At 38.8% G+C, this 16,077-nt stretch overlaps 2 protein-coding genes across 5 annotated transcripts in view; both read left to right on the top strand.

Annotated features, from left to right (window-relative positions):
• The first annotated feature begins 964 nt into the window (after window positions 1–964).
• Window positions 965–5,039, top strand: aldh7a1 (aldehyde dehydrogenase 7 family, member A1). Its single transcript, XM_074635238.1, has 2 exons — window positions 965–1,104; window positions 2,847–5,039. Exon 2 carries the CDS (start codon window positions 2,852–2,854, stop codon window positions 4,478–4,480), a length of 1,629 nt encoding a protein of 542 aa, XP_074491339.1. The 5' UTR covers window positions 965–1,104; window positions 2,847–2,851; the 3' UTR covers window positions 4,481–5,039.
• Window positions 5,040–6,937: 1,898 nt separating this feature from the next.
• Window positions 6,938–16,077, top strand: part of LOC141767692 (guanine nucleotide-binding protein subunit beta-4) — a 30,449-nt gene continuing 21,309 nt past the window's right edge. For 2 of the 4 annotated variants that reach the window (XM_074635242.1, XM_074635240.1), the window contains exons 1-2: window positions 6,938–7,091; window positions 14,611–14,704. The gene's annotated coding sequence lies outside the window, so the exon portion shown is untranslated. Of the gene's footprint in view, window positions 7,092–13,922; window positions 14,705–16,077 lie in introns of those variants that run through there. The other 2 variants (XM_074635239.1, XM_074635241.1) reach the window with 2 other exon arrangements.

The raw sequence follows: 16,077 nt of genomic DNA, 5'->3' as shown, positions 1-16,077 counted from the left end.
AGGAGCTGTGTCTTTACTTTTCATTTCTGAAACATATGAAGAAAAAGAATGCTATGAAGCTTTCAATGTTAGTTGAGGACCTTAACTTTACAGAGAACCCCTAGCACTATTAGCACTATTCACACATTCCCTTACTTTTTTTTTTTTTTACTTTTTTTTTTTTCTCTCTCTCTTCATCCACACTGTTATGCACTGTACGCCAATTTCCAGGCTTGTTTGTTCCCTTGTAGTTGTGGACTGTTCTGTATGATGCCATATTGTAATGTAATTTCTCAATAAAAAAAAAGAAAAAGATCTTTAATAAGGGCAGATATGTTGATTTTTATTCTGGTTTAATGGTATTATTGTGTAGACAGTGTATAGAAGTTAGAACATAAATATATATTAATAACTGAAAAATTAAAATATATATATATGTATATGTTTAATGTAGAGAGATGCATGATGGCATTTTGTATGAGATTTTCAAAGTGCTTCTCAGATTGCATTGTTTTTGTTTGTTTGTTTTGTTGTTGGTTTTTTTCTCTTCATCCACACTCTTTTGCACTGTACGCCAATTTCCAGGCTTGTTTGTTCCCTTGTAGTTGTGGACTGTTCTGTATGATGCCATATTGTAATGTAATTTCTCAATAAAAAAAAGAAAAAGATCTTTAATAAGGGCAGGTACGTTGATTTTTATTCTGGTTTAATGGTATTATTGTGTAGACATAGTGTATAAAAGTTATAACATAAATATATATTAATAACTGAAAAATTCAAATATATATATATGTATATATTTAATGTAGAGAGATGCATGATGGCATTTTGTATGAGATTTTCAAACTGCATTGTTTTTTTGGTTTTTTTTGTTGTTGTTTTTTTCTCTCTCTTCATCCACACTGTTATGCACTGTACGCCAATTTCCAGGCTTGTTTGTTCCCTTGTAGTTGTGGACTGTTTTGCACGATGCCATATTGTGATGTAATTTATCAATAAAAAAACAAAAACAAAAGCAGCAGTACTTCCGGTTCCAGCCTGTGACGCATACATCAAGCGACTGAGAGAAGTGCTTCCCCCGTGCTCTGGAGTTGGACGTGGCCACCACGCACTTTATATATCAACGTGAGTGGGAAAAACTGATGCATAAAGTAGTACAAAATTACTTGTAATCGTTAGATAGTGATGTGCAGATGGTGTAAGATGTGTTTTTATAACAGCACGGTGGTTGTTAATGAGTGTAAAAGCCTGCAGGACCTTGAAAGTCACGGTCGTTTAGACTCAAGACTGACGCTGATCTCGGTGAACATTTCACTTAGTGGCAACACGGACACAGGTTTATGTATACAAAAATGCAAACCTGAAATTATTTATTTTGAGATTGTTGTTAACAGTCTTATTTTGCATAAGAAGTTGAAGTTTCTGCAGCCTCGTGGTTGTACAAAGTTGGGTTAATGCGCAAGCGCGTTGGTAGGATATGGTTGAGAAACTTTTTCATTGACAAACATTAAGGCATTGTAATCTAAACTCAATACTTCTTACTTACAAGGCACAATTGGATAGGAAAGATAACTTAAATTATAAAAAATAGTATAATAAAAATAAAAGAGGGTAGAAAAATAATTAAAGGAACAAAAAAAGAAATGCATAAATAAATAAATAATAAGACTAAACTCATAGTTGAAGTCTGAGAAGAGCTATGATTTTACAACCCATAGACTATTTGAAATGAAACAACTCCAAAAATGATTAGTTATTACCAGTAGCAGTCCTAATACATAGGCTATTAATTAACACGTGGCTTCTGTTTTATTGGTTTTCTGCTACAAATATTTTTTTTATATAGATTCAAGCCCTTTATTGTCATTGAGTAGTACAACGAAATTAGATTGTGACAATCCCATAGGTGCTAATGAAAAGATAATACAATAAAAAAGAGATAGTTCAATATAAATATAAAAAAAGATAATACAATATAAAAGATAATACAATATAAAAATACAATATGTATATTGGTGAGATGACAGTTTTGCCAGATAACAGTTTTGCCATATTATTGCACAGTGTCTGTCAGATAATTATATAAGTATTGCACAGCAATAAGTATAAGTAGCATAATATTGGTATAATAAGTGTAAAGTTGTATATGAAAATATTGTGCATTTTCACAATTGGTCTTATCAAATATCTTAAACTAAGAAATTGAGCCCAAGGTGACCTCTTCAAATTGCTTGTTTGGTGCAACCAAAGGTTAGGTTAATCTTGTGTGGATCAGCTAATTGATTAATCAACGAGTTGTTTCAGCCTAAAAAAGAATGTATTACACTATATGTGTTTTATGTAACTGTATGCCTTCATAGAGAAGGACTCGTAACAAAAAGCTCCTATTTTTATACTAGCAGTCTCTGGTCAACAGCTGTTGACTGTCCTCATTCCAAGTAGCACATGTTCATGCAACTTCTTGAAGTTATTTATTATTATATATTCAACTCTTGACCCTGGTAACAACAGTTGACAGAAAAAGTCAAGTAATTGAATTAGTTGATTGACACAAAATTAATAAGATATAATTGATAATTGAGTAATTAAATTGTTTATCAAGGAAAATGTCAAACACTCTGATTCAGGCTTTTCAAATGTGAGAATTTGATGCTTTTTTCTATTTTATATCTTGAATTTTAGACTGACGTCTAAAAAATATGATCTACGGATTAATCAATTATGAAAATCATCGTTAGTTGCAGCCCTAGACAAAACAAGCTCACCTGAACGTTGTGGTGAGGTTGTACTGTCAACAATCATTTATATATGTTCTTCAAACCTTTTCTAAACTTGTAAAATAAATGTTTAACTTAATTTCTTTCCAGCACTCATGCAGCGTTGCCTCACTCTGACCTTTGCCCGGCACAGCAGGCTCCTCTTGAGAAATAAATTCGCAACTGTCCACTGCAAGCAGTCAGCAGCCATGTCGGGTCTCCTCATCAACCAGCCCAAATACGCCTGGCTGAAGGAGCTGGGCCTGTCTGAGGACAACCCTGGCGTCTACAATGGGAGCTGGGGAGGCAGCGGGGAAGTCATCACGTCATACTGCCCCGCCAACAATGAGCCCATCGCTAGAGTAACCCAGGCAACCATGGCGGAGTATGAAGAAACTGTCCAGAAGACAAGGGAGGCTTGGAAGATGTGGGCAGATATTCCAGCTCCCAAAAGAGGGGAGATTGTGAGGCAGATTGGAGATGCACTAAGAAAGAAGATTAATGTCCTCGGGAGCCTGGTGTCTCTAGAAATGGGCAAGATCTATGTTGAGGGAGTGGGAGAGGTTCAGGAATACGTTGACGTCTGTGATTACGCTGTTGGTTTGTCTAGAATGATTGGCGGGCCTATGCTGCCATCAGAGAGACCAGGCCATGCCCTGATCGAACAGTGGAACCCAGTTGGTCTCGTCGGCATCATTACCGCCTTTAACTTCCCTGTGGCTGTCTATGGCTGGAACAACGCCATCGCCCTGACCTGCGGCAACGTCTGCCTCTGGAAAGGAGCTCCAACCACATCTCTCACAAGTGTTGCAGTTACCAGGATTGTGGCAGAGGTGCTGGAGAAAAACAACCTGCCCGGCGCTATCTGCTCCATGACCTGCGGAGGCGCCGATATCGGCACAGCCATGGCGAAGGATGAGCGTGTGGATCTAGTGTCGTTCACAGGCAGCACCCATGTTGGCAAGATGGTAGCCATGATGGTGCAGGACAGGTTCGGTCGTAAGCTGCTGGAGCTCGGCGGGAACAACGCGATCATCGTGTTTGAAGATGCCGACCTGAATCTCGTGGTGCCGTCCGCCGTCTTTGCATCGGTGGGAACCGCCGGCCAGCGCTGCACCACAACCAGGAGGCTGATGCTGCACGAGAGCCTTCACGACGCAGTGGTTGAGAGGGTCTCCAAGGCCTACAAACAAGTCCGCATCGGAGACCCGTGGGATCACACCACCCTTTATGGGCCTCTGCACACCAAACAAGCTGTGGATCAGTATCTGGCGGCTATTGAGAAGGCCAAACAGCAAGGTGGCACCGTGGTCTGCGGCGGAAAGGTGATGGACCGTCCTGGAAACTACGTGGAGCCGACCATCATCACCGGGCTGGCTCACGACGCTCCCATTGTCCACACCGAAACCTTCGTCCCCATACTGTACGTCCTCAAGTTCAAGACGGAAGAGGAGGCATTTGCCTGGAACAACGAGGTCCAGCAGGGCCTGTCCAGCAGCATCTTCACCAAAGATATGGGGCGGGTTTTCCGCTGGCTGGGGCCTAAAGGATCCGACTGCGGCATCGTGAATGTCAACATTCCTACAAGCGGAGCCGAGATCGGAGGAGCCTTTGGTGGAGAGAAACACACAGGAGGTGGAAGAGAGTCTGGCAGCGACTCATGGAAGCAGTACATGAGGCGTTCAACCTGCACGATAAACTACAGCAAGGATCTTCCTCTGGCCCAGGGAATTAAGTTTGAGTGAAGCCTTCCTTCGTGGTTTGTTGTTTAGGCGTTCGATGAGCCCAAAAGATCTTTGTCAGTGCTTTTTTGCATTCAGAGAGGTCAGTTTGAATTTTAACAAAATTTGGAATCAATTGCCCTGCATCAAATCTACGTCTGATTGTTGCTTCAGATATTAATCCTGGTTTGAAAATACTTTTGTGTGAAAGGTCAAATACTGTCCCCCCAAATGTTGGTGAGCACTTTTCTACAAGCACTCAGAAAGGGAGTTTGAGTGCTAGATGACTGTACCAGATACTTTATACTGTGTAAAAAAATAAATCTCACCTTTATTTTGGGGGGAAAAAACTGGAGTGGACCTTATTCATGTGTAGATTAAATCTTTAAATCATTATCAACACAGACTGTTTAAAATCTTTTCATTAATGTAACATTAATAGAAGGTGTCTATTAAATCACTGACTGTTTGCATCTCCTTTACCATATTAATATACTGTACTTTGCATTCAGAGCATCCTACAAGAAAGAGTCACAGTGTGCTTTCCAGACAATAAAACAACAAATAAAAGGCTTGATGTTGACATGTGGACTCGTTCGGCCTATTCTTTGCAAACTTTCATAAAGATTAGGAAGAAGTCTCTAAAACTGTGACCCGTAAGACGAGAACATCAGCACTTTCATCGCTGCTGGGTTATTTTAATGATCCTTAGTTTTCACATGCGTCGCTCAAGTATGAGTAAAAGCCACTGATTTAGGCAAAAAAAATTGGTGATACAGTAAAGTCATTGATAGATTGGAAACAAAATGTGCTAAAACTAATAACTGATTTTGTGTCCGACTGTAAAGTGAACTATGAACCCCCATACATTTCTGATGGAAATGACACTTGAAATGACAACTTGCTTGTATCTTAAAGCAAAGGCTTTTTAAAGATTGTGTAAAGTATTATGTAATTGATTATTAGTTCAAAAGACAAAATATTATATATAAAACTAGTAGGCATGGGAAAATATGAAAATTTGGCTAAAATAATTGTGAATCACGATATTAGCCCCAATAATCATCAAAACATGCTTAAAACTCTTAAAATGGCACTAAAACATACTGGAATCATTACATTACATTTTGTAAAACAAATATCACAGATAGGACACATCTTTTTCTAGCGAACATGCTTTTTTAGTGAAAAACACAATCTTAAATAAGGTAATCATAAATCATAAGGTCCCCCTGCGTAAATAAAAGATAAATATGTTTAAATAAAAATGGCAACAATTGTGTGAGTCTGTTGTTTCTTACATGATAATTCCTGTATTTTTAAAATCAGCCCTCATTTTTCACTTCTCTACCAGGATAGTGAGCTAGACGGCTTTTTCAAGTGACACATGAGGACATTCACCATTATCCCGGTAATGAAAATTTACCACAATCAACTTATTGTGAGTGTAAAATCCTATATCGTCCCATCCTTAAAAACTACACTACAGCAAACCTTTGGCAAAAGAGGCAAAAAGTGACTATTAACAGCAAATTTGAAGCACACATTTATTTTAGTCGAGCCAATGGACTTCACAACCCTTGTTTGGTTTTACTATTCATTGAATATTTTTGATATTTTCACAGCATTGTTTTTAACGCAACTAAGAAATGATTCCAAAATGGACTGGCGATAGGAGTAGTGTTTAAATAGATGATCTACATTACCAAAGGAACCCTCATTATCCTCCAAAGGCCTTTTTCACAGAAGACATTTTGATTTGTCACAGTAGGAAAAGCACAGGTGTTCCTAACAACATTAACGATGGCTCTGTTTTATTCAAGTGTAACAGTGACTCAGCATGCACGATACCAGCAAACTGAAGCAGCTAAATGGAATCCAGACATCATTCATTTGATTATTTACACCCGTGACATGTCAAAATGACTTCAGTGAACTGTTGTTTCAGATTCTCATGTTAGAAGAGGTTCAAATGTCCTTTGAAGAAACACCTACAGCATGATTTCCTTGACTTCCACCCAGGGCATTGCTGAGAGGCTTCAGCTCCTCTTTAACCTGAATCAATGAATCTTCCTCATATCAGAAATTCTTCTAGCAAACAACATGCAGAGCGGTGTCCTCTTGTTTTAAAGGTAACTTTATGTACTGTACTGTACTGTGCTGTACTGTAGTGTACTGTACTGTAACTGAAGATGTTTTTGATAACATCAAAATGACGTAATGGGAGTAATTAACCCATCCTGGAGCTGTATCACAACATGTTTCCCATGAATAACAGGATTTCTGTAACATTTCTTGTAATGTCTGTCACTACAGTCTTGAGGAAATCAACTCTGTCCCTTTAACAGAAATACTACTCCATCTCCCATCCTCCATAACCCCCCATATGCTGCTCACCCTCCCACTCAGCAGCAGCAGCTCTCCACCTCATACTCCAGCTCTGCTTTTCTCTCTCTCTCTCTCTCTCTCTCTCTCTCTCTCTGCATTTACTGCTCCTCCCAGCAGCATCTACACTCACAGCTGAAAGGAAGAACTGAAACGACAGCGCTCTGTCTGTACGACTCACAGTCCATGCCATTTAGGACGTATGCAGAAAACGCCCACTTCCTCTGCTGCTCATCTGCACTGGAAAAAGGTAGAAAAGCTTTCATTATTTGACTAAATTTAAAAGGTTTTAATGTGCATTAGTGTGCACTTTGTCCGGTGTTTCCTCTGGATTCATTCATTTGTGATTCACTGCTATAGCAAAATAACTGCCAGGGTAAATCTGAAATTAAAATAACTGTATTTTTTTTGTTAGAATGTCCATGTAAAGCACAAAGAAGCACATTCATACGGTTTGGAATATGTTTATTCTAACAAAGCATCAAAAGAAGATCTGCACTAGGAGCATCATTTCAGTTAAAACCGAGATGGGTGTGTACAGTAACAGAGGAAACACTGGTGACTGTGGTATTTTGGTTGTGAGCTCGTCAAACCGATCTGTAGCTCTGGCGTCAACGGATGTTCTTGCTTTTCAGGAGGTAATACCTTATATCTCGTGGTAATAAATGAATTATCATCTGGTATCATAGCGTTGCAGCTATAAACGGGAGGCATTTGAATAGGGCGGCATTAGCACATCAGGGTTGTTCCTCACTTCCTTTAATTCCTTTTCCCATACACGACTGGCGTGATTCACTTCTTTGGAAACTCAGAGCGTGTTAGTTCACGCTTCGTGTTGCTCGTTGCACCCCGGATTTACAGAAGTGTCTGGGATTCCCCTGGACTGAAACACTCTCACTTCTTCTCTTTGCACATTTCCTCTGCAGCAAACAAAAAGCTATAAGCTCCTGGCCTACTCATTTTGGGGTTAATTGACTCTTTCATGTATATTTTACACACGTCACAGGTGCTTTTATTCAGTGCAAATTATAATACAGATTGACATGAAACATTTATGAACATGCAGCCTATCAGTCACAGTATAGTATTTTTGAATATTAGATATTGCATTCACATTTTCAATTAAATTAATTAAATTAATATAATTTATACCATACCAGTAACAAATAAATTTGTATTTATGAAAGCAGCCCAGGATATTTTTACTCTCTGCTCACTCAAACGCTCGGACCTCAGATTAAATTTATGTACATGAGCGGACAGTAATCTATTTTATTCTACTCTCTAAGTGAGACAAACAGGAATTTGAGGTGTCCGGATAGCGTGACTCCAACACAACATGAGAGGCATTATCACAGAAACGATGAGGGCTCTTCACCCAGCTGCTGCTGTGTGACAGTCTCTCATGGGCCGACAGCAGCGCTGAGATTAGACAAGGACCTGACACAGGGAGGGACAGAGGAAACTGCTCTGGACTTACACATTATGATCTGAAGTGATCTCTTGAGAAGCTCCACGTGAATGTCACTGTGGATCCTTGTTACGTGACCAACAAAGGATCTGCTGGTGAGGGTGATAGCTGATGTGCCAGATCGCTCTTTCTGCAGTGTAGGTAGCCATACATTCGGATTTAAAGGTGTGTAGCATTTTGGGCGATCTATTAGCACAAATATAATATAATATTCATAACTATGTTTTTATTTGTATATAATCACCTGAAAATAAGAATCCTGCTGTGGTTTTGGCTTAGAATACGCCCTTCATATCTATATAGGGAGCGGGACCTCTTCACAGACAGAGTATAGAAGCAAAGAGACGAAACTCTGGTGTTTTTTGACAACAGCGGTTGCTGCCATTTTGGACTGAAAACGCTAATTATATTTATAAGATTTTATTGTTCAGCACAGGCCATTTCAGTATAATATGACAATAAAATAGAAATAATTTGTTTTACTTTTGTACGGCACTTTTTAGGCGGACGTTTTACTGGCGTCCGGTAGTCGCTTTCAGTCCAAAATAGCGGCTTTGCTGCTGGGCGCTGATGCTGCAATGGAACGAACAATTGAACTTCACTTCTTGGCATTATATGTTCTATGTCACAGAGTCCACCATGTGGCACCACCATGTTTCTACAGTAGCACAGAATGGACAACCCAAACACTGGCTCTAGAGAGAGACTTTTGCATTTTCACATTACCTGAAGGCCACCATAGTTCTCTGACACGCTTGTGAAACTGCGGTAACGTGAGCAGCAGAGTTCAAAACGTGGTACCGCCAGCCGCCGTCTGACTTCTGTTGCTCCTAAAGTAGTGTTATTATGGTAAGGATGGCCTCTGAAACAGGCGAACAGCGTTACCACGATTTTGCACTCAGCGGCTCACATTACCGCAGTCTTGGAAAGGGAGGAGTGAGCGACTCAGTTGCAATCTAAAACTTCACCACTATATGCTGCCAAATCCTATACACTGTACCTTTAAGTACAGTAGAAGAAGGTTTTTTTTTGTAGACTTCACAGCAAAACATCTGTTCACATCGCCAGCCCATAGCACAAGAGTACTTATATTTACAAATGGCATTAAAATTATCCATTCTGGGGGAAAACAAAACATAATGTGTCCTTTAAAGAGATAGTTCATCAGCTGTGTTTGACTTAAGATGGATAATTTCAATTGGGCGCGTCAAGCCCAAGCTGTGCCCGTCAGCAAGTAAAACCCTGAAACTGTCAACATCTATTTTCTTCATCACACACAGAGAGAGAGAGAGAGAGAGAGAGAGAGAGAGAGAGAGAGAGAGAGAGAGAGAGAGAGAGAGAGAGAGAGAGAGAGAGAGAGAGAGAGAGAGAGAGAGAGAGAAGTGGTGGCGAACCCAGCGAGGCACGCATATTTTAAGTCACTTTGCACTCTTCAAGAGGGCCCTTTTTCGATAATCCATTATGCATAGCAGCTCTGGCTCTCCCTGGTATTTCTCCTACCTTCTTGACGTCAGTTGCCATTTGTGAGGGTTACCCTGGCAACGGCCAGCCTCCCCGGGAGATGTCTGGTGGATAAGACGGCCCTGATAAAGCCTTTTAAGGTTCTACTGTTGCTGCACCTTTTAATTGCCTTTGATACAGTGGAAGTATTACATGGGGGTCGTCGGGGCGCGTCGCCACATGTGGGCAAAAAAAAAATGGGAACGTGCTGATAAAAATAGAGCATTGAGAAGCTGCTTCAGATTGACGTCCCATTATCTCCACTTGATTCGATCACCCACGTTCTAGGCTCATTTTTGAGCAGTCCTGTGAAACTGAATTGGACATGATAGATCTATTTTTGCTCCACTCTTCCGTTACACAAAGGACACATGTGTACGACCCATTTTAACAATGTGACATTGTAGTGATGAGATAATATGTAAAGACAAGATAAGCTCATCATGGTGCCTCTGAACAATGTGCGGATGTAATTATGAGATAATATGAAAAGATCATATATCATCCAAGTTACTCATGTAAGCCATTAACCCCTAAATCCCCTCTGGCATGCAAACTTGTCCATGCACATTATTGATTATTATAGTACATTTAAATGTATTATTGCAGCAGAGGCCATTGTAATTTTGCATCTATGCAAAACATCAGATGGCAAACAGTAGGATGAAGAAAACTGCCACGAACCTGTTGTTAGTTTTGAGCCTTTTTACAGTAATGAAGAGATACTAAACCCTAAAACCTCCCTCACATGCAAATGATTTCATTCAGCTGCCTGACTGCTACTGTACTTTACCACACAACGCACGCTAAATTTGCATCCATGCAAAAATGTCTCACTCGTGTGCAACAATACAGTTGAGATACTGTACACGGTACCTGTTCCAGGCTCCAGGAAGCTATTTATAGCCTCACCAACATGTGTGTCTTTCTTTTTTTTTCAGACACCAGGCTATTGATGTGCTATTTTTACAGTGTCAATTTGCTCCCTCCCTCTCCGTTTGGTTGCCAAGCAATGGACCAAGGGACCTGATTGGCCAAGGATGTGCTTTTGGACACCTTGACTCTGATTCTCAGCTGGCTAATGAATTCAGTATTTTTTTGCTCACGAGAGGCGGAGGAGTTGACTCCTTCTTATGTAGTTTTTTATGTCCTTCTAAATAAATCTGAGGTCTTAAAAGGCAAAACAAAATATTACGCAATGAACTGACTGTTGAAACATACTGTGATTGGAGTTGAATTGTAGTTGCATGATTTATATCTAGCTTTGAGCATTCATTAATTAATTTGTTGAGCAATTTCAGACGTGACATGACAAATAGTTTGGGCCGACCCAACATTATGTCATCATCTTTAAAACAGGTTAAGGCAAAGACCTGTTTGTGTATCATCGTTCATCACGCTATAGCCTACATTCAAAGGAACAATGTGTAACAATGAGGAGGATCTATTAGCAGAAATGGAATATTATATTAGTAACTATGTTTTCTTTAGTGTATAAACATCTAAAAATACGAATAGTTGTGTTTTTGTTACCTTAAAATGAGCCGTTTATATCTACATAGGGAGCTGGTTCTCCTCACAGAGTCCGCCATGTTTCCAAAGTATCCAAGAACGGACTAATCAAACATTCATTTTTATGTTACCTGAAAGCCACCTTAGTTCACCAACATGCTTGTGAAACTGCAGTAACGTGCACCGCAGAGTGCAAAACCGTGGTACCGCCAGCCGCGTCAGAATTCTGTTGCTCCTAAAGTAGTTTTATGATGCTAAGGATGGCCTCTGAGCGAGGTGAACGGCGTTATCACGGTTTTGCCCTCGACGGCTCGCGTTACCGCAGTCTTGGAAAAGGGAGGACAGAGCGGAGGGGTACTCAGTTGGTTGCAATCTACAACCACACCACTAGACGTCGCCAGATCCTACACGCTGCACCTTTAACAATGACAAAAACTAATTTTAGATGTCATGGTTCTTGTGCGGATGTAAGGACTATTTTATCTCTGAAGATTTGTGGCTATGATTTGGTATGAATCATCCAACTTCTCTAAATTGTATGTGAGGATATTCAGCTATATGCAGTGAATTATAGGCCAGTATGGAGGAATTAATAAACCATTTCTCATTTTGAGAACAACTGTACGGAAACACAAGCAACACATTGCTGTATTTAATAATGTATTATATTTTAATAATTACCTATTTCCAGGCTGCACTAATGACAAACCAACCATAACATATGTTTCTGCTATCATGCTAATCCTAATCCTCATAAAGTGTTTAGGGGGGAAATTGGTGTGACACACCTAAACTACTGCTGTGTGAGTGAATTCAATTAGACTTAATCTGACCCCATGCCACTCCGAAAGGAAACCAAGGGCTGGGCAACTTTCATCTTCCCTCCATTGATTGTGGCTCGTGCAGAGATATGGAAAAGCCTATCCCACTGCTCCCTTTCATTGGTCCCATTAAAAATTCATCCTGTCCTAATGGTGAGAGATCCCTTTCAATGAGCCCACTGCAGGCCAACCGTGGTGTGCCGGGGTGAGACTTGGCACAGCTGTCTCCTGGAACAATCCACACCTTACAGCTTTAAGTTTGGGTTTTGGGTGGTTTTGAAGTAGCAAATGATTTATCTTCACTGTTCTGTATTGTAGTTACTGGATATACTGTAAATTATTCAAGATTCTATAGTGTAGCAACAGAAGAAACTACTTTTGTAGTAAATCCCTTTGTCTTCATGTCACTTTGTACAATAAGATTATTTATTAAAAGCATATCATGCCTGCAACTAAATCAGTAATTTCTTGATTAATTAATCTAATTCTTGGTGTATAAAATGTCATAAAATATTGAAAAATTACAATCACAAGTTCCCAGAGCCCATGATAACATCTTCAAATGTTTTGTTTTGTTCGAGCAATGGTCCAAAACCCAAAGATATTCAGTTTACCATCATAGAAGATAAAGAAAAACGGAAAATATTAACATTTGAGAAGCAGGTTCCAGTGATTTATTTTTCATTTTTGCTTACAAAATGTCTGAAAAATAAAAAATGATTATCAAAATAGTTGCTGATTAACTGTGTATTGATTGACTATGTCATTTATTGACTGTTTTTTGCAACTCTATATTTTTTTCTGAGCATTTTAGGACCGCCACTAACAATTATTTTCTTGATCGATCAATCTGTTGATTAATTGTTTGGATTATAGAATGAAAATAATGAAAACGGCCATCACAATTTCACAGAGCCTAAGGTGATATCTTTAAATGACTTCCAAAGCCCAAAGATAATCAATTTACAATGACATAAAAGGACAAAAGCAGGAAAATCCTCATATTTCAGAAGATGTAACCAGTGAATTATTTTCCATTTTGCTTACAAAATTACTCTAAAAACGAATTATAAAATAGCTCCATATTTTTTTGTGAGAATTTTAGGGCTGCCACTAACAAAAATTTTCTTTATCGATTAATCTGTGGATTCATTGTTTGGATTATAGAATGAAAATAATGAAAACGCCCATCACAATTTCACAGAACCCAAGGTGATATCTTTAAATGAATTGCCAAGAATCCAAAGTACAAAGATAATTTTGGATTTACAATCACATAAAACAGAGAAAAGCAGGACATTTTTGAGAAGCTGGAACCAGAAAATGTTTGGAATTTTTTGTTTGATAAATAAATTAAATTGTTAATCAATTGTCAAAGTTGTTGCCGATTAATTTTCTATCAATTGACTAATAGTTTTTTTTAACCTATTAAGTATATGTCTTGCTACATGCAGACTTAGATCACCTTTTGCTTATTACAGTGCCATATAGGCTGGCAGTTATCTTTGAATAGCTGCAAAACACCTTTGATTTTGTATCTGTTCCTGCACAGCTTGACTGAAGTAATTTGTACTTATATGAGCTGCTTTGATATGCAAAATAAACAGAAAACATGCAACTTTACACTAATGCCCACAGGTCACAAAGCAAAATCACAATTGGTAACAGATTCACAGAGTAAACAATAAATACCTGTTCTTCTCCTCACCTTCAGCTTTAATACTAATACAGTAGATTCACTCTCAAGATTCAAGATTCAAGATGTTTATTGTCACGCCGGTTATACAGCTCCAATCGTGTGAAATGCTTTTTGCTGGGAAGCTCCTTTAAAATAATAAGTTATATTACAATTATAAAAGGAAATACTTTGTACAAGGGCATACTAAGAACATATGAAGACCTCCTAGTTTATTCAGTGTATTGGTATTTTACCAAATGAAGGAGTGGAGTTTTTAACCCAAAATGTGTCTTTGTAAACCTGAGGTAAAGCCATTTGTACCACTACTACTTCTACTACTTCTACTACTACTACTGCAGGCTTTATAGGTATAAAATCTGTTTCCTGGATCCCATTCGGTTCCTTTTTGTTGAGGGGGCTGACGGACCGTACCATTTCAACCCGCAGGTTACAAAACCCATTTCAGACATTTTCCCCAAGCTAAAATGGAAATGTCATTACGAACTGTTTTGGAATATAAATACAAAAGGATTTAATAAGAAAACTGGTATTTTAATAACGTGTTGTATTGGTTAAAAAAATAAAAAACGGTCGATCTATTCTCCGCCGCGCACCCCTTTAGCGTAGTGCTGTTGCCATGTTCCCACTTTCATGGGTGTGGTGATTAGCTTGCTTGGGTGAAAATTTTTTAGTCTAATCTGACCTAAGTCGTCGCTCTCTCTCGCTCTCTGCTACCCTTTAAACCCGATTAAATTGTCTTAAATATTATCTGTGATTCCTCTCTCAGAGCTGGGGACCATGGTTGTCGTGTGAATAAACTGGATCTCGGATTAGAAGGACGGACAGAGCCAACAAACAAGAAAGAAAGAAGCCTGTTTCAGGTAAGGTGGTGGTGTAGTCTTGATGTTTTTGGAGGCTTTTTTAAGCTATTTCCTGCTTTAGCTCACGGCTGTTTGTTTCTATATTGAAGGAGGGGGATGTCAAAAAGCCCGTGAGCTAGAAATATTGTCTTTTCTGTGAGCAAATATGTAGATATTGACATAACTGTTACCTACTATTTGCCTGTTTTTTCCTCCTGTGAGCGACATCGACTGCTATCCGAACGCGGCCTTTTTTTAACGGCTGTTTAACGGCTGTCAAACGGCTCTCACGCGGAACTCAACGGTCACAAACCTTCTATCACTAGGGCCAACATAGAATTCATCCTCTATCACTATGGGCAACATATAATTCATATTCTATCACTAGGGGCAACATAGAATTCATCTTCTATCACTAGGGGCAACATAGAATTCATCTGTTCCCATTTCATACATCAGGCTTTCTCATTAGTGGTTTGCACGACACCCTGCGTAGCTTCTTCTTTACCCCCCTTTTTTCTCCCATTAAATATACATGTCAGTCCGCCTTCATTGCGAAGCGGGCAACTGGTAGCGTGACGTGACGGGGCGAGAGCCATCATGCAATTTGTTGCTTGTATCAGAACATGTCTGATTGTTATTATTAATACATGTAAATTTTAACCTGCAGTCTATATTGTGTTTCCATATGATGCAGCTTCCTTTCTTGGCTGTTGACAGTCAGCATGTAATAAATCAGGACAGTGGGGTTGTTGTTGGATGATGAATGCTGGTGTACAGTATGATGTTCATCATGTATGTTATCAATCTGCAGTTTATTTGTGTCTGGTTAGTACATACCTACAGATTTTAGTATTTATTTGGCAAGGTGGATAGTAATATTAATAATAAAGATTTGGCAATATTTGCACTATCTGTTTATATCATGTTTATTTTTGTTTATAGCTTATATTGGTAGAATTTCAATTTTTTTATTTTTATTTTATTCTAACGTTTTTATCTATTCTTTTGTTATTATACTGCTTATTTGCACCAACAAAACCAAAGCAAATTCCTAGTGTAATGTATCTCGATTGAGGATCATTTCGTAAAGATTGTTATTATTAATACACGTAAATTTTAACCTGCAGTCTATATATGTGTTTCCATATGATGCAGCTTGATGGTTTCCTGTCTTGGCTGTTGACATGTAATAAATCAGGACAGTGGGGTTGTTGTTGAATGATGAATGCTGTGGTGTACAGTATATTCAATTCAAACAACTTTATTAATCCCTCTAGGGGCAATTGGTTTGGAGCAGCTTGTACATAAAAACATACATAAAACATAGTGACACACAACAACAACAACAATATATGTAAGCTAAAAAAATATATAAAACTGGACCCAAAGCG

This window comes from Sebastes fasciatus, chromosome 5 (genome assembly GCF_043250625.1).
Source record: "Sebastes fasciatus isolate fSebFas1 chromosome 5, fSebFas1.pri, whole genome shotgun sequence".
In the NCBI taxonomy this organism is placed as follows: Eukaryota; Metazoa; Chordata; class Actinopteri; order Perciformes; family Sebastidae; genus Sebastes; species Sebastes fasciatus.
The sequence above is the reverse complement of the archived record's forward strand: the minus strand, read 5'-3'. Positions and strand labels throughout refer to the sequence as shown.

What these genes read in the sequence shown, in the direction of transcription:
- aldh7a1 (XM_074635238.1), top strand. Translation starts at nt 2,852, where the DNA reads ATGCAGCGTTGCCTCACTCTGACCTTTGCCCGGCACAGCAGGCTCCTC.